Source organism: Anser anser, assembly GCF_964211835.1.
Source record: "Anser anser genome assembly, chromosome: 7".
Classification (NCBI taxonomy): domain Eukaryota; kingdom Metazoa; phylum Chordata; class Aves; order Anseriformes; family Anatidae; genus Anser; species Anser anser.
In genome coordinates, this window is record NC_139727.1 from 15840619 (window position 1) to 15860158 (window position 19540).

At 38.7% G+C, this 19540-nt stretch overlaps 1 protein-coding gene across 5 annotated transcripts in view; it reads right to left on the bottom strand.

Moving 5' to 3' along the window:
• Positions 1–17034, bottom strand: part of HERC4 (HECT and RLD domain containing E3 ubiquitin protein ligase 4) — a 33966-nt gene extending 16932 nt beyond the window's left edge. For 2 of the 5 annotated variants that reach the window (XM_083845437.1, XM_083845433.1), the window contains exons 1-11: positions 16870–17032; positions 15969–16118; positions 14450–14736; positions 11539–11698; positions 10404–10480; positions 8000–8221; positions 6463–6554; positions 3841–3971; positions 2659–2819; positions 2175–2251; positions 26–150 (exon numbers count right to left, since the gene is read on the bottom strand). In XM_083845437.1, the coding sequence (XP_083701563.1) occupies positions 26–150; positions 2175–2251; positions 2659–2819; positions 3841–3971; positions 6463–6554; positions 8000–8221; positions 10404–10480; positions 11539–11698; positions 14450–14675 (1271 nt within the window). In that variant the 5' untranslated portion in view covers positions 14676–14736; positions 15969–16118; positions 16870–17032. Of the gene's footprint in view, positions 1–25; positions 151–2174; positions 2252–2658; positions 2820–3840; positions 3972–6462; positions 6555–7999; positions 8222–10403; positions 10481–11538; positions 11699–14449; positions 14737–15968; positions 16119–16295; positions 16586–16869 lie in introns of those variants that run through there. The other 3 variants (XM_083845435.1, XM_083845436.1, XM_083845434.1) reach the window with 3 other exon arrangements.
• Positions 17035–19540: the final 2506 nt, after the last annotated feature.

A 19540-nucleotide genomic window follows, 5' to 3' on the forward strand; every position in this document is an offset into this window, starting at 1 on the left:
AACTTATTTCCTCTACAATACTTACTTAGCGATCTCTACAGGAAGTCTTCCAGATGGGAAAGTCAGCAATCTCTGAATAAATGTTTCATTCACAGTCCAGATCTGCTTCAAAACATCAGGATACCTGAAATCATCTGGCGGCACCATGTTCTAAATTGTAAAGAAAACAATGAATCAGGCACATTAAACCAATTTCCAGAAAAACAGTCCTGTGGCTAAGATCTTTTTCTCTTCATTAACAATTTGCCTACCCAGACTATTATTTGAAACAAGCCCAAGAAACAATTTACTATATTCTAGCAGTTCCCCACTTGCTATGAAAGCAAAGTAAGCTATGATAAACTAAAACCATCCAGATTAGTGTGTTAATTCACACCACAAGATTCATGGTAAACACCCTAAACATACAAGCAATTTTCTAGGAGATGAACGCTAAACAAGCTTTAGACAAGAGTAGCAAACATGTTTATTCTCTGGTCACTGTCAGCCACTAAGCTCACCGCCAGGCTGTGAGCATCCAGAAAAGGACCCATTCAATTTTTCAGACAGCTGCTTTCCCACCCCATATCCATCAGACTCTTCTGAGAATGAATCACATTTCTCTGAATGTTTACTGCATTATCATACAAGCTGCATTTTGATGTGCTGCTCAAACTGAATGAATTACAGTGAGATTTCTAACACAAAACAGGAATAGAAGCAAGAAAACCTTTATGAGTAAGAGCACTGATTCAAAAAGAGGTGGCAAACAGCACCAAAAATAAGGTTAAACTAGTAAAAGACGACATTTCTCCCGAGGACATGCTCTTCACAACATAGCTGACTCAGTGTAACGATGACTAGCTGTTGCCAAAAATCAATACTTCTGATCCCAATCCTCAGAAAGGGAGGATCAGAACGAGAAATGCTCTTGCTATTTTCCTTGAGTCCAGCAGAAGCATCACAGTGAAACAATTCAGGGAACAGACCTGCCCAAAAACTAACTGTAAAAAAAACAGATTTTTGCCTGCTGAGACCCCTTAGCTGGCAAGGACACCCAAGTCCCAGGAGTACAGTACTCACGTAGCTTTGAAAGAATGCAAATTAGCAAACTAAGGAGTTCTAAAAAGGATGCTTATGCATCATCAAAGTCCATCTATTGCTAACACTTTTTGTACAGAACAAACCACAATAACTGCATTCATAGTCTTAAGTTTACCTCAATTAGTCAGTCACAATCTACTTTGATAATGAAATTTGCACAGTAATTTTTTTTCATGAGTGGAATTTTAATAGAAAAGTTTTGATCCTACACTACCTGTTAGTTTTTCCAGTGTACACTTGTTAAACAAGCTTCTATTAAATACAGAAATAGATACCAAAACTCAATCAGAATTAAGAGGGGGAAAATAGAAAAAAAAAAATTTTTCACAAGCAGAATAAGCTGTGGGAGCACAGGGTTGCCTGACCCCAGTTTTTCTTGGCAACAAACATGTTTCCCCCTAAACCTTTACTGATTCCCTTTGTGTCATCACTTTTTCACCCCCCATTTTCAATTCATTCCTGCTTCACTAATCCCTGTGGTCTAAAATCTGCTGGGCTATTATTTGGAAATAGCTTCTATGTGAATCCAGACATATATCTTCACCTTGTTCTTTCCTCCCATGTCACTGTCCAAGAGCATTTCCTTTCCGTCACACTCCCACCTCACCATTATTGGGCAGGGAAGAAGAGCTCTGGGCTTTTTCTTTTTCAAAGGAAAAGGTGCTTTTGAGTGCTGGCACAGGCTGCCCAGAACAGTTGTGAATTCTCCCTCCTTGGAGATATTCAAAAGCCACCTGGACATGGTGCTGGGCAACCTGTTGTGGGTGGCCCTGCTTAAGCAGGGGGGTTGGACGAGATGACCTCCAGAGGTCCCTTCCAACCTCAATCGCTCTGATTCTTTAAAAAGGAAAGAAGGGCATGCATTCATGACTCAGGAAAAAAGCCTGTGTGAAAAGCTTCATTAGCTCACTGACAGCTGACACTCAATAGACTGGACCCAAGTCTTGTCATTGCTGATTGATGCAATGTCTTGTGCTTCCACAGTTTAAAATTTTACAGCATACTTCTGCATCTTCAATATGAAATATCTCTTAAAACACATCAGAACAAAATAAATTCAGCTTGGTTCTAAAGTATATTTGATGTATTACCTGTGGATAAAAGTAGTGTGCAAAGCTTTGGTCCCCACCAGAGAAAATTCTCTTTACACAGTAATACTGCTCACTATCTGCAATAAGAATAAAAAAAAAAAAGTCAACTGAAAATGTGGATTTGAGAAACACTCAAGACACTGCAATCAACATACTCGATTAGGAAATGGTTCCTTCATTATGTAACCTTGCTCTGGGCAGATCTTGGCAATGCAATAATTAAAACTATCTTTAACGGAGGTAAACACTAACAGCTTTAAGTGTTAGCTCCAGTGCTAACAAAGCACCTACCCCAACCGCAAAGCAAGAAATTGTTGCAAGTATTTCTTACAGCAGAAATGAACTTCAGTGAATTAGAGCACAGTGAAAACAAACTGCGTGGAAGGAAGTGATTATATTCCATGTTCAGTTGAAATCTCAAGAGCTAAGAAACACTTTAAAAGGAACAGGAATAGAAAGAGTGAATCCACCAGGTATTGCTTACCTGTGGGTATCAGGCACTGAGTACTGTAAGGAAGCCAGTTTCCTTTTACTGTGAAGGGACTTTTCCTGTTACTGGTTGTTCCCGTACCTAATTGCCCATTACCTCCAAGTCCAAAAGAATAAATTCTTCCAGATGAAGGAACAAATGCAGTAGTGTGCTGTCTAGTGGAAAAAAAAAAGAAAAAAAAAACCAAAAACATAAGCACCATAACGTGCTTTATGCAATCTAAGAATTTTGTTAATTGTTAAAAACTCTGTTAAAGGTCTCATCACAAACTCCACATCTTGATTGGCAATGGCAGTACTTCAAGTGACAGTGCAATACACAACATTCCGTTTTCATGGAAACATTCAGGAAATTGAGATGCCAGGTTTTGCCTTGAACCCCTGCCTATCCACAGTCTGACCTTTAGCGCGTATCTCTGGACATTGCGAAATTTGCAGTTTCTACCAGACTGGCTGCATCCCCTTTTCTTCATTTCAATTTCAGATGTCCCCTCCCCTATCATCCTTCTGGGAAGAACCAGTATTGAGTTCACATAAACTAATAAAAGGGAATAGGTCCAATTAGTGTCAACCAAAATGCAGAAAGGACTACATAATGTGTTTTTTAACCCAAATAACAAGATATGCCCATATCTTCAAAAATTATGTTGTCTCCCCCATTTTGTCTTAGAATGCAGTTCTTTGGACAAGGACATTTTCATCTGCACTGATAATTTTTCCAAATTTCTTGGGTGCTATTATTAATAATATATTATTAAAATAAATAAACAAACAAACAACATTAGGAACTGAAGTACAGTACAGTTTTACAGATTTTTTTTAAATGATGTATGTTTCCAAATTTTATTTATCCTCAGTGAAGTGAGAGTATCTCCCCACACACCCTCATTCTTTAATAGGGAATGATGAAGTGACAGCAATAAACAGCACCATATTATTAACATTTTCAGTGTAGAGAATCAGAACTCTCAGTGTAACATCCTTCAGTTCTTCTACTGAATGTTTTTAAAACCCCAGTAATGTCGCTAGCTAAAGGTATTTAGAGTCCTTATTTATCTCATCTTCCCTAACCGCCAAGGTTAAGGAAAAAATACACTTCATATTAGAATATATGTGAAGTTTTATACAAAGCAAGTAATTTATAAGATTCATAGCACTAGCACAGAATAGACCTTACCTGCCACAAGTGATTTGCGTGACAACACTTCCCATAAGTTCAAAAACTTTCCTTGGGTTTATCTCATGGCTGGTAGAGTTATGACCCAACTGACCATAGCCTCCAGCTCCAAATGTAAAAACCCCACCTTCCTAAACAAACAAATTATGTGGATTAAAATAATAGTATATCTTGGAACAAGAAAATTATCAGAAACAGGGGCTTAATAAATTACCTTGTCTGATAATTTTGGAATTGCAGGGAAAAACACAGAAAAATTTGTTCAAGAGGGTCCTGAGACGCAGAAGGCTCACAAAGTAACTGCAGTTATGAAAACATGGCATAGCTATCAAGAATTACCTTATTCATGTTAAACCTTATTCTTGCACTTTCCATACTAGCATACAATGGAGTCCTGTCATTAACTTGTGTTATTACAAGACACTAATCCTCATTTTTTTTTCTCTTGTTCAGTTCTCTTGATGAACTCTAATGGTACATAAATTCTTACTGTTAAAAAGTATACTTTGGCTTTTAAATCTTGAATAGAAATTTGAAAACAATTACCAAACAGGAAGCTGCCCTCCTCAGACAGATGATGCAGAGTATGACTGAAATAGCCAGCTTCATTATTTGAAAGGACAAACCAGAAAAATTCACTCTTGTTGTAAGGCAAGTCATTTTTAGAAGTGTTTTTGATTAATTTATCAATAAATTAACCAAAAACTTTAATAATGAATATTAAATCAGAACCATTTTCATAAATTATACAACTTACCTTACAACAACTTTGAAACTTTCCATTTTGAAATGCTTTGAAATTGTAAAGCTCTTTCTTTCTACTCTGCATCAGACTGGACCTCTGCTGGAAATCATCATTAAAATGGCAGCATCCACTGAGAAAAAACAACAGCCTCATTCACTGAATCAGGATAACAAACGGTGACAGGTTTTTCCAAGTTTGAGAAGGAATTGAAAAATGCTCACTCACACACAGTACTGTCTACAGAAGATTTATCAAGACCCCTGGTTCTGAAAGGCCTATCATGAAAGGGAAAAATGGACCTATATAAATGGGTAACATAAAATCATACAATTTACAGTAAATTCAATATCTTAATTGAGTCCATCAAAGCAAGTTTGAAGTTAACTTCCCTATATTAAAAAGCAGAAAACATACAGAATATAATTCTTTACATTCTATATTTCCATAACCTTACACAATACATAAATATCCATTTCATGACTGCAAAGTTGCTACGTCTTTTCCAGTCAAAGCAAGAGAATATTTTATGACAAGTAATTGTTTGTGAACAGTTTTCTCCTTCCACTATAGACAATTAAGGTTGTATAAGCAACAAAGGTATGGCCATACTTAGACAAACCAGACTCTTCAAAACTTTCATTTGTTGCAGTTTAAAAATTCAAACATACATTAAAAAGCGTACATTCTTCAGGAGAGTAAATACAGATTTTTTTTCTTCAGAGAAAAAACTGAAAAATAGTTACTTCAAAAATTCCAACACCTTCTACAACAAAGTTCTGAATACAGACTCAGAAGATAAATGAATATTTAGTCACGTCCAGATCTCAATTGGTCAGAATACTTGTCTATTGCTATTTACAAGTTCAAAACATTGTTTATAAATTGACACATTTTATCAAGAGTGATGAACAAAATGAAACATCCGAACATTAATACTTACTGATTTATACCTAAATGTTGAGGTTGAATTCAAGTATCGGAACACAGGAAGGCAGAGGAGTCAATCATTTAAAAGATGTGTATTTTACCCACAACAAAATTAGGGTACTTATCACTTGATGCTTGAAAAGCACTATCCATCACTAACATGAGTATAAGAAAGAGCTCTAGCATTACATTCTATGTTCCTCCTTAAAGCATCCAAACCTTAAACAAACATGAGACTGCAGATTATGCATTTAGCCGACAGTTACATATACACAGCAACTTGGCACATTTAAACTTTCCAACTACTTTGATTGATTCTTACATATATACATATATATATATATATAAAATGTCACACTCACACAGAATATATGCTTCTTTTTTTCCAAAAATGGCCTTAAAATAAATGACTAACTTTCCATAGAACCTCACGATATAATTCTAGTAGATTAGTAAATCTTCAATCTCTTCTGTCTGTTCGCCAATAGGACATAAGCAGCAAATTGCAATTCAGTACCTCCCAACAACCACACACACCCCAATCCTTCTGGCGTGTAATTTAAGTTTGAAATTAACTTGGCCTGATCAGTGATAAAAACAATGCTAGAGGCATTACACTCAGAAAACAGCTATCTCTTTAGTATATTCTAATATAAATTTCAATACCTGCACAATTTTAATAATGTAACATGCACTGTCTTATCAAAAATGCTTTATTTTGTGTGCTCACCTTTACTATATCTGACAAAAATCTAAAACTACAGAAAGATTTCTTGTATTTGGTAAGTTTTTTTCCAAATATTTAACCATTCTTCCAGTCTTCCTCAATTTCCTCCAATAAACTTTGAAGAAATTTTAAGTGGAATTTTGTTTGTTATTTCCTAATCAGGTAGCATCTTCTCCTGAAAACATTCAAAATCAAAGTATAAACATATCTTTAAATATTATACCTTTGTAAGGGCAGCAGTATGATCTTCTCCACAACAAATATGAACAACCTTCTGAGTTCTCAGTGACTTCAGCAGGGTAGGAACATACCTGTCTGAGAGGTTTAATACAGCAATAGATTGCTTTTTTTGAAAACAAAAAAACAAAAACAAATAGTCTTGCCTATTCATTCTTATTTGGTTCCAACCAAACAAGCATTTTACAATTGTCAACAGAATGCAATCGCTGTGACAGGGTTTATACTACTTTTAGACAAAAGAGCTACTACAGAAAAACAAAGAACTACTATACTAATGTACTTTTTAGCAAAGAGCCTCAGTTTCACTAGTACCTGCCATTGGCCATGAGAAAAGAAAAAAAGTAACATGTTTTGAGGTGTTTATGAGCTTCACAACTGTAAAGCTTTCCAACAAATTAGTATCAGTTGGTCACAGTTCAATATTATTAAAGGTATAACAGAATGGAACACTGAATGGTTAGGAGGCACAACTAACTTCCCTCTAGTGTGGCAACAAATCAACTTTGTCACCCAGTTGCACAAACGCCGTATTTCCTGAATGTTAATGCTAATGCCTAAAAATTCGTCAGGTACACTTGTCTGAAAAAGACCCTATACAGACATCAGAAAAAAAAATGGATTTTAGTGAAAAGTGATGCTGTATACAAAATTGGGGCCATACACTTTTCCAAAGAGAATATAGAAGCAACCAAAAATTCCCATTAAATCAAATTTCATGGGAAAAACATCAGATAAAGAATGTGTAATTTTCTTGTTACATGACTGCACCCAGATTTAAAGCGTGAATTCAGATACACATTTTAACTGCAATGTATTTTTTCTGATTTTAAAGGGTGTTGAGAACAAGGAATCAGTGATAAAGCATGAATTCCTGAAATCAGATGTAGATTTTTGAATAATGAACTGTATATTGAGGGAATCTGGCATCATATACTTCGATCTTGGAGCCCTGTGCCCTGATGGCGTATATGTAATGTAATACAACTAACAAAGAAACAAACCTTTGTCTACTTTTTTTATTATTATTGAGTATTGGCATTATAATGGAGGAAATTTTGGAAGTAGCTGAAAATTATGAACTATTTTCAGAAGTGGCCTGAGAAAGGACAGTATCTGTATAGTGGGAATAAACTACGAAGACATCTTAAATATTTTAAGGACAATCAAATAGTTTCAGTACTTCACTGTTTTTGCCCAGCAGTTAAATCTACCTAAAAGCCAATTCAAACTGTAGCTACTGCATAGTATCTTAATTCAATCCCACTCAAAAAGCCTAAGTCAGAAAAATCTAGAACAGGGAAAGAAAAAAAGTCAAGCCAGCTAGAATTTCAACATAATGCTGTCCAAACTTTCACTACAAAATAGCTGGGGGTGAAACTCTGCCCTCCTTATATAAACTCACATGACATTGGCACTATCAGAAAATATTCAACAAAGGTTTGTTTTGTCTGCTCCTTTTCTAAGAATACCGATATCTTTCGATTCACAAACCAAGACCTTCAGCATGGAGTTTTACTTACCATTGTCATCATTAAGACCCAGCTGCCCAAATTTGTTTCGTCCCCATCCAAAAATTGCTCCAGAAAGAGTTAATACAAAACTATGAGCTCCTCCTGCTGCAATCTGTGCAAAAGGGATTCCCAGCAGAGATTTAATCACATGTGGGGAGTTTTGCTTTTTATACTCATAACCTAAGCCCAGCTGGCCATATTTATTTTGTCCCCAGGAAAACACTTCACTTCCTGTTCAAAAAGATAACAATAAGTACAATCAATATCATTTAATTCTATAAAGTTTATTTACTGTAAGAGAAACTAGAAGTGAGGTTAGACAGTTACTCTTCAAATATTTTTGGATTTAACAATGCACACAAATCACTGAACAGACTCATTCACTTTTGAAGCTAAGCATTCTGTAATTTGCAGGTGTTCAACCCAAATATTGAAATCACTTTCTACTCTTAACTTGCCTGTTTCAACAATGCCAGATAAATTGTGCTTGGTTATTACGAAGCAAAATGCTCTCCAATTGAGAGTTCCACTACTGTACCTATTTTTATGCAGAGATCTTGTCAAAGTTGCATAATGGACATGCAGAAACTTCCCATTTCCAGACACAAGCCCCATTTAAGGTAACATACTTATTTTTCCACATACAATTAGATTTTAAAATATTGTATTAAAAATATGACAGATGAAGCACAAAGTTTATAAAGCTATTTAATGTCTTATAAAGAAAAAAAAATGTATTTTGAAGACTCACAATTCAGAGAGCTATTTATTTATATTACCTCCCAAATAAAATGTTTTAATGAACAACCAATGTTTTATCAAGGTATTTACTATCCTAAGGTGAACAGCTAATCACAAAGATGCTTTGCTTTTGCTGATGTAATTTGTTTCAAACAGTATTGCTACCTATGTCCCTTCTATCTCCACTTTTTCAATTCAAGCATTTATCAAGATAGAAAGCGAGGAGATCCATCTCCTGAGATACAGGTCGTCCAAACTGTATTTATTTACAAAAAAAATCCCTCAATGCAAAAACAATCTTCTTAACACCAAAGAAATCCTATGCCAATCATATTTATAATCTAATCAGATGAACTAATCTGTCTGATCAATATCCCACAGAACTGAAAATACAAGGTCCCCACTCAAGCTGGTCAAATGATGGAAATTCACATCATTTTCCTCCCTGTGTGGGTCTATTTTAAGGCCATAACTGTGATTGACCTTGATACTCTGTAAATATTTCTGCATGTTCTCTCAAAACCAGAAGAAAAAAGCAAAATACAATAACGTGACAAACTGAAACATGCAGCTGCAAACCTATGAATTAGTAATAGGACTCTTCAGGAATGCTATACGCAAAGCTTTAAAGTATTTAAAACACAGTGATTTTTAAATGACAAAGTCCTATTAAATTTGCACCTTTGAGCAGCACAACACTTAGAAGTACAATTCTGTTACTGAACACGTTATACTGCTGCTCTTAATTCAGGCAAAGCGTTATTTTAATATCTCAGTCTACATATCCTGAAAACAAAGGAATCTCACTTGTTTATAAGGGGCAAAGATGCCAGCAAATACAGAATGGCACAGAAAACCCTCAATACAAGCCTACTTTAAAAAGTTATGTGCTCAATCAAGGCACGTATCGGTATAAATTTTATTTTAAAAAAATCAGCATACAATTAATACATCACCCAAGTTTATGTAGTTTGTATTCTACCCCAGGTTGTTAAGAAACACTGTCAGACATTACTTGTTTTTTCTGTGTTTAATTTTTTTTTTCCCTTAATGCTCTGTTTCCATGGTGGAAATTCACCTTGTTCAGCACCCACTTTCAAAGCAAGTTTTGGCCACAACTCTATTTTGTTGCAGTAAAAACAAACACAAAGCAAGTTTAAATTCACATTTGTCTTCATTTCCAGAGAGCTGTATTTGTTACACAAACAAGTGAGGCCAAATAAGTACATTCTCAGAGCCCCCCTAAAAGTTTTGAGGACACGCTTAGAACTTTCAAAATGTGGGTTATAAGGGGACATTTTATTTTAACTGTAGAATTACCAACAAAATAGAGGCTTTGCAATAGAAAAGCAGATGAGGAAGTCATTGCCTGCAAGCCTCAATAATTTGAAGTTACAGGCTAGAATAAAAGACTAGTGACAAAGTAGTATGCTAGCAGGATGAAAGAGATGGAACAAGGAGAGAAACAATGATGAATTAAAAAAGGAAATTACCTGAAAGCAAGATGTTGTTAAAAAAAAAAAAAGCACAAGAAAAAAGAAAGCAGAATAACCAACACTACCTTTGTTTGTAAATTTATTTTTTAAATTCAAGTTTCAGTGAAGTGAAATGTTGAAAACTTCAGAATCCCCAGCTAAGAAACTACACAAAACTTCAGAAGAATCTTGCTTACCTTTTGAGAGTGCAAGTGAGTGATAATAACCACAAGCAACTTGCACAATTTGGATCTCTGATAAGCTTTTAATATTTCTATTGGGATAAGAAAACAGAGAAGGAATTAAGCTACTAGGTCATGGCATGAAATATAAAGTCACACCAAAGGGTAACATAAAGCAAGTGCATCCTTTCCACTGAAGTATATATGAAACTAATTTAAATATTCTAACTTTAATTACAGCTATTTAGCAAAGTCTTAAGTCAAAACTGCTTCTTTGCTAATACATCTAATGACAAGTTGTCTTATTTTCAAATTAATTAATTCAGTAAAAAAAAAAACATAATGAAGAATTAAGGAGGTTCATGTACTTTAGAGAGACTAGGAAGGAGATGTCACGCAGCTGAATGGAGCCAATGAATACAGGAAGCAAGAAGAGAGGCTCTTTTTAGTTTTCAAAAGAAATGAGGTTTTATGATGCATCACTCTTCTTTACATCAGTATTTGATAGAAAGGCTGAATTACATCCTGTTAAAATTTGAATGATTTTTTCTATCTCAGTATATTAACATTAACTTGAGTCAAAACTGCTTACAAAGCTGGCAAATATCACACAATATTATCAACAAGTTGCAAATACTATATAGAACCACATTTAATCTAGAATGATTTCATTTTTTTATGAGAAAAAAGAGGACTTTCCAAAAGGCCTATGGACTTTTAGATTTGATACAGAAATAAATAACCTTTATTAAGGGTTAACTGTTATTTATATCCTTCATATCTATACGTCACAGATAGGCATGGCCAAGTTATAAATTACTCATGTTTTGAGGAACTGTTGCTTGTGATTTTTCCTATGTCAAAAGCAAAATAAAAAAACACCCATTTTACTTTTGCAACATAACCTCCACTCTTAGGAGATGACAATTTAAAAACAAACAAAAACTAACCAAGCGAACCCATGCCACACTTCTCACATTAGCTGACTTTTTGAGAAAGGAAATAGACAGTCTGAGGCACGCGCGTGCCATAGCTAAAATGCTAAAATACACTTCCTAATGCGTATTTTTAATTTTAAAGCCTAAGCAATGTGATTTAAGTACATTTTTTTCAAAGAAAATAACTTTATTATATACTTATTGCTTTTAACCTGGGCACTCTGATGCATTCCTCTGTTCCAGGCAACCCAAGCTGTCCATCAGTAGCCAGACCCCAGGCATATACCTGACCCTTGTCATTTAGTGCAAGAGTGTGGGCTTCTCCACATGATACAGCTACAATATTTTGGGCATCCAATGCACCAACATGCTCTAAGAAGACAAGAAAAGAAGTTAATTACTTGTTGTTTCTTCTTTAAAAAAGGCAACTAACAAACTAACATTGTCCATGACAGTTACAGTCATTTGTCTACTAGATATCCATCAAAATGACACCAAAGTAACCCTAGAATTCTGCCAAAATATCTTTAATTTAAAATTATAAACATGCTATCCTAGCAGAAGTTAAATTTGACACCCAAACAAAAACAGTTTCTGGAATTAACTTAGAGCAGCAACATACTAAAGTGCACAAAATCTGCAGTTTCTGTGGTTTTTAATTGTTTCTTCTAATCTTGCCATCTGAAAATGAGTAGAGAAACTCAATTAACATTACGGTCAAATACATTACTGTCAAATGACTACACGTGTAGACATTATGTAAGTGGAAAACATTCCACCACAACAAATTAAATTCACTTATTCAATATCAACAACAAAAAAACAACCTGCAAAACAAGGCAGGGGAAATTAAAGGCTAAAGCTACTGATTTTGCAATTAGCTACACAATATCCTCTTTATAATGCAAATTGCTGTAGAAACATATCCTAAAGCTTAGTGTTCTAGATATACCCTACACACCTCTGAAAATCAAACACTAAAGTACCTGTGATTTTTCCCAGTAGTCTGCATCAGTACTTTTGAGTACCTTTGAATGTATTTGTTATTGTGCTTATGACTTGTGATCAGAAGTCTACCATTTTCATTTCAGGAATAGTAAATGTGAAAAAATATCATCAGAGCCTGTCATTACAGCTGGAGTTTTCAACAGTTCTGTTAAATAAGAGCCTGCCTGGACATTTTATGCCCGATTTTCCAACATGTATATTCTGTTCCTGCCTGAGAATCCCACACCGCTGGAAATGCCTGCGTATCATCAATGTAACATGCTCTGTAAACACAGCCTAGCACAGCCTAAGTCAGTTTCAAAACAGTAGTTAACAATATCTGTAACGTAACAGACAATTAGTTTCCAAAATAGAATTAAAAAAAGCAGCAGACATAAGTTCATTTTGCTAACAGCTGGTCTTCTTAAAGAGGTTACCCCCACAAGTTTAGCCCATTAAGGCCTCCCCAGCTCTGCCAGTGGAAGAAGTCATGTACATGCTTTCCAGTTCAGCCAACACCACGCACATTGGTGCTGATTATCTTCACCGGCTGCTGAATCAGCCAGACTTTGCCTAATATGGATTAAGAAACCAATCCCTGTGGCAAGTAGAGCTTTGAGAGGAGGAAAGAGGTAAGGTAAGAGGTAAGGTAAGAGCTAAATAGCACCACTGGTGACACTGAGGGGGCAAAGATGAGCAGTCAGTGATAAAAGTATCTTTAGTTAGCAGACATACATCCATTTGCGATGACACTGAACCTCTCTTGACTAAAATTATCCCAAAGCATTGACTTCCATCATAACATTCAACAGTATGGTCAGTAATCTCTGGATTTAAGAAAAAAATAGAGGAGGACATTACAGCCCTCAAGACTGCTGTCTGAGCACGTTAAAAAAAGATTTATAGTGGGTATTTGCCTATTACATGTGAAAGCTCACGCAGGGCTGTTTTAAAAAACAAAATTAAAAGTCGGATTTCTTATAGTAATTTTTAGATTTAAAAGACAATTCAGCATTATTTCCCAGATGATAACATGTGTTCAGAGCAAGTTTGACAAGTTTCTATTCAAGTTCATGAAACAGGGTTACGCAGGATTCAATTTATCAGTTTTAATATGCGCTTACTGCTTCCCAACAGAAATTCAAATCAGTTCTAAAAGTTATGTATAAACTACAAGAAAAATCTTTACTTGGTGCCAAAATCAAAACTCTGAACAAAGAACTACTAAAATATTGCATAATAGAGGTACTGTCTTGTTTCCATTTGAACTGTTTGTATCAATTATTGTGCCAAGTAACTTGCAAAATTGCAATCGTAGCAATTAGAATAAACTCTTACTAAGCCTTTTCAGTTTGCTTACGTGATGCTTTAATACTGTCAGAAGCACTGCTCCATCTCTCAGTAGCTTGCAGATATGACTCACATGCACAGCTCTGAAGGGAGCCCATGTGCACACTCCTCTGCAGTCCTTACAAGACGCTTACCCACTTCTGCTAGCAAACTGCACTAGCAAGGAGCAGAAACACACATATAATACAGGTAGGAATAAGAAAGTCCAAGGAACTGATACACTGCGTCCTTTAGCCTTTTCCAAATCCCATTCCTACAACACTCTATATGTGTACAAGTCTTTGATAAAAAGTTTTTAGTTCTTAAAAAGAGAAAATAAATCACGCTGCTTTAATCAGAACTGCTCTATATCATATATTGGACTGTTAAAAATACACAGAATGCTTCTGGCCTGTGGCATCCAAGTATTCATTTCCACCTTACTCCAGTAGCCAAACCCATCCGTACAGCGCAATGCTGATCCACGTATTGAGACAGGTCACCTCCCCTTGGGATTAAAGCCAGCCAATGAAGCCTCCACAGCCCCAAGTGAAGGGGTTCCACGCTGGAAACAAAAACTAGCAGCACTGTCCCGCTACATGGCAGGCAAAAGTACAGGAACACAGCCACGTGATCCAAGGGAATGCTTTTAAAGTTTAAAATACGCCCATTCTTGGGAGAACTACTGTGCATACAGTTCCACACAGGCAAAAACACTGATAGCCTTGGGCTTGATGTAGCATAATGAAACAAAAGGCACATAATTCAAAGACATAATGCTCCACGATGGATTACTTCTAAACTTACCGGGTCTTTTTCTGGCTTTTTCATGCCCTAGTTGTCCTAGGTCGTTGCATCCACATGTATACACAGTCCCATCATCCAGGACAAAAACAGTGTGTCTCAGTCCACACCCTACATCTCTGACCTTTTTATTTAAGAAAAAGTCACTTTTTCTGGGTTCTAAAACAATCTCTTCATCAATTCCACCTAACCCAAGCTGTCCAAATGATGCATTTCCCCAGCACAACATGTTTATGTTCTTGATTGCAGATCTTCCAGCTTCACTTTTCTAGAATTTTCCTTGTGTGTAGCTGTTCAAGAAAAGGAAAATGTAGTTTTTCAGAATTGTCCCCAAAGTTTATCTCCTATATAGCATGTAAACCACATGTTCACTTTCAATATAACCATATATTAAATTAGTGAACAGTTTTCAGAAGGGTGATTTACTTTCTCAGACAATATTTACATTAACTGCAGTAAGATGCTTTCCTTCCTATTTCAAATTTCAGTTTTAAGATGTGCAGGTCCTCAGTTTTATCAGTTTGTTTCAAAATTTTTTAAATATTATTCACTGTAAAGCTTCTCTAATTCCTTATCTAGAACTATTTAAATGACAATCACCACCATTTCTAGCCAACCAGAGGAAAAGTCCTCAAATGTCTTCTAAGGAGACAGTACAGGCTAGTTAATTAACATTAGGCCTTGCAGGGCTCCAGAAAGCTCTGCGTATGACTTTGACGAGAGCCCCAAAAACAACATTTGACTCACAGCCTGGAAAAAATTGGTCAGCTCTGATCAATCCAGTTACACAACACAAAGAATAAAATGATGTGTCAATCATTATATTTAAACAAGTATGAGTCAAGTGAACTTACACAGCAAAAGAGAATAAATAGGATAGTTCCAATCTTGAACCAGAACACAGGCTAGCGCTTCACAGTTCCTGCTGCAGTAACAGGAAGTCACACAGGCAGAGTCATCCCTGCTAACTCGCATCCCTAACTAACACCTCTAGATTGCAAGTAACAGTATTTATACTGACAGACTTTGTACCTATTTGGAGAAGATACAAAGCTACGCTCCCTTTTCATTTTCAGTATTCCAGATGGCAAAGAGCTTACGATGATATTTACTATTACTTGTATCACACTTCCACGACAGGAAGTTTCCCCATGTTTTCAGAGCAATGTAGGAATCAGTGCAATACAGTGCAAAATCACTGTAAATTTTCATCTGTGATCATTAGTAAGAAGTCAGCACGAATCACATAATTTGGAATACAATGCACAACACATGCACTCAAACTTATATTGTGCAGGGCCATAACATATATAAATCGCCTACATACAAGACTGCTCAGAGAAGCCAGATGTCGGTTAGCATCAAAGTGTTACGTAAACCAAAGAACAGCAGAATTCCTGCTAGCACAAGATGAACTATTTTTCTTTGCACAAGTCAAAATACAGTAATAAAGACGCCTCTTTTTATGATCTCACAAAAAACAAACAACCATACAGCTTAAAATATATCGCATTCTGTTTACCTATCTCAGGAGATGAGGCATGATCAAATATTTCCCTAGCTATATCGTACCACGTTCAGAAGCAGACATCAAAATGAAGACATCTTCAGTTAAGACATAGCTGTGCAACAGCAACTTTCACAGATCTGTAAGTGCAATGCAAGCTTCAACCTGCAATACAAGAAGTTTAAAAAGATGTATGATTACAGTGCTTCAAGACTTCCACAAGCAAGACTGATCTCCGTTTGGGGAAAAAAAAAAAAAAAAAGGAAAGTTTCTCCTCTCTGCTTCCCACAGAAGGTCTGTTTGTTTGAAGAGCCAGCACCCAAGAAAGTTTTGTACTTTAACCTTAGATCCCGGCAGCGCTTTTCACTCGCACTCAGTCACGCCAGCCCCGTCCCACTGTCAGCTGCAGGCTGCTAACCGCTCCGCGTGAGGTGAGGTGAGCAGGCTCCCAGCGCTGACACCCGGCAGGAAAGCAGGCAGCCCCCGCCCCAGCCCCTGCCAGCAAGGGCCCAGGAGCGGCGCTACCGGCCGGCCTGGCCGCCTCCCGCAGGCTCGCTCCAGGGAGCGGGGAGCAGCCGGCCCACAGCTCCCTCAGGGCGGGACGGGCCGCCCAGCCCGGAGCTCGGCAGGGCCCTGTGGGGGCGGCCACGCCGCGGGGGAGGCCGGGGCTGGGCCGGGGCCTCCTCCCGCTGCGGCGGGGCGGCGCCAGGCTCCCCCGGGGGCACCCCGGCTGCGAGGCGGCGACGCCCGTAACGGTCCCGGCCGGCCCGCACCTGCCCCGCCGCCCCCCGCCCCGCCGCTCCCCCCCTCAGGTGGCGCCGCTCCCCCCGCCCGGTCCCGCAGCCGCCGTCCCGCCGGCCCCAGCCGCCCCGCGGAGCCCGAGGGCGGCGGCGCGTCACAAAGCGGCGGAACTCACCGACTGCGCCGAGCTCCGCTCCGCTCCCCCGCTGCCCAGCCCGGCGCGACGCGGCCCGGCCCAGCCCAGCCGCCTCAAGCACCCGCTGGCAGCGCTGAGAGGGGGAGCGGCCCCGCCGCGGAGCGCTGACAGGGCCCGGCCGGCGCCGTCTGCGCAGGCGCCAATTCCGCGGGCGGGGCCGCTCCGCCGCCCAGCCTCGTGCTCAGGGGCGGCGGCGGCGGCGCGGCGTGACGTCACGCGGCCCGCGGCCGTTTAACGGCCGGCGCGAGGCCCCAGGTGCCTGAGGGGGGGCGGGCTGGGACCTGTCACCGGGGGCGCAGCGCAGCGCAGCGCAGCGCAGCGCGGTGCAGCTCGGGTGCTCTCCGTGCCCTGCCAGCCTTCGCGCTTCTTCCCTTCGCTTCGTCCCGGTGTCGTAGGGCGAGGAAGCGGCGCAGCCCCCGGCTGGCTGGAGGCGAACGGAGGTGGCAGGCTCGGGACGGGCGGTGCCAAGGCAGGGCTGTCCGTCCTGCGGAGCCGCATCTCACAAGCAGGAGTGAAGGCGGGTGGCTGAGGGGTGCCGGCTTCTCTGGGCGTCAGGGCAAGGCAGACACGTTAAAACGCTGGTGTGCACTAAGCGTGTATGTCCAGTGCAGCAGCATACGCGTTAACGCAGCAGAGGCATCTTTTAGGCTTTTGTTTCGTTTTCCTAGGATTCTGTTTTGTGCTGGAAGGAAAACCCTCTGCCCTTCGTGTAAGGGGGCTGACTGAGAATCCGGGTGCAGGCTCCTTACTCGGCAGCCTCCCTGTAGCAGTTCTGTGAGCCGCGGGTACGTAGCTCAGCAAGTAAAAAGGGCTAGGACCAGCCATACCTCACAGTAAGTGCTCTCACAGACTACGTTAAGAAAGGCGATATGGTTGGTAGCATTTTGCTCTCTAATGGAAACGGTTTGTTTGCTTCTTTCAAATCAGATGTCTTGGTCTAGCCATGAAATGTTCCTTTGTGTACCTGCGTAGTTAAGACTCCACGGGACTTGTGGTTCTAATTTATCAGTAAAGATCCCTGTGCAGAACTGTTAAATTCATAAGTAGAGAAAATGACATAGCTGCATGGCTGACAAAGCCTAAGTGATGCAGCACTTTTCAGGGTAGCAATTATGCAGCCTTGCTGTTTAAAGGAGGGATGCAAGCAATTTGTCTCTCCATTCTGCTTGCAAGATTAGAAAGTTAGCAGCAGCTGTTATACATAGCAAACACAGGAAAAGATTTTATTCATTATCTTCTACGCTTCCTTTTTTTTTTTATGTCACAGAATATCCTGAGTTGGAAGGAACCTGCAAGGATCACTGAGTCCACCTCCTGGCTCCACACAGGACAACCCAAAAATCAAACTGTGTCTGAGAGCCTTGTCCATCAGGACAGTAACTGTGAATAATTACACTGTGAAGGAGGTTTTAAATATTAAGTCATTCATTGTGCAATGTGTCCTCTGACCAGCATGTGGGGATATGTCCATGTACTTGAAGATAACATTAATATGCCCAGTGCAATTATTATGTAGAAAATTATTTTGATAACTGGCCTAACACATTAAATAAAATATATTAAATAAGAAACATATAAAGCATGAAACAATATACAATGTTATCCTACAAATCTCACCTTCCTTGTGTAACAGAATTGCTATTTTATTTAAAATATTTTTTTTTAGTTCCTAAATCACATTAATGCAAGTAAAATAACTCAAATATGACTCTTTAAATGAATTATAAAATGTATTTTTATTCCACTTACTACCCAGCTTGAGAATTTTTTTTTCTGTGCCAGATGAGCCATATCCTGCTTATCTTAATGCCTTGAGAAAGCCCCTTCCTTCGGGGGGGGCTAAAGATATAAATGCAGGGGCAAGGCAAAGGGAGTGCCCATCACTGCTTGAACTCCCTGCTGCTCAGTACAACCAATTCTGCCAAACTGTGGTTGTGCAGTGCCAGCGGTCAAGAGAACCGTGGGTAAGCGTGCCTGCACCTCACCATTCCTGATGTCCGTTCTAGTACTTACATTAAAAAAAAAAAAAAAAGAAAAACAGGATTTGGCAGTGATGCAAAATCCAGTGAAAACAAGAAGTGTATATTTAGTCAACTTCAGGGAAGTGATTTATTTCTCCGAAGTGCCTTAGCATAGAGGACTTCTTACTGATGGTCATAACAAACAGGAAACTCTTTTCAGTTGTCCTGCCATTATTAAAATAGCAATGCTTGGTTACTGCCTGCTGATTGCTGTCAGACTGATTGGTTTTTTAATTTGTACCCCAGCTAATCACATATTCAGACAACATAAAAATAAAAAACATATGGAATGTTACCTAATATATACCTTGTGTTTTAATACTGGCATAATTCGGTTAATCTACATATTTTTTAGACTACTGTGTTGTGGAATAAAACCTCTTTATGGTGAATACAGAGATGGACTCTGCTCTCTGCCTCCATTTTCTCCTGGCAACACTCAGTATATAGTTTTTATACAGTAATTCCTCATTTCTAACCCCTTTGTTTTATACTCTGATATGTCACAGTCTATGGAAAATAGAAATGTGTGTCCAGAACAGCTGATAACATGAAATTAGAGATGTCAGCATTTTGCTGTGAGAAACTGCTAACATTTGTGAGAAGCCTTTGTGTATAGAGTATTCTTG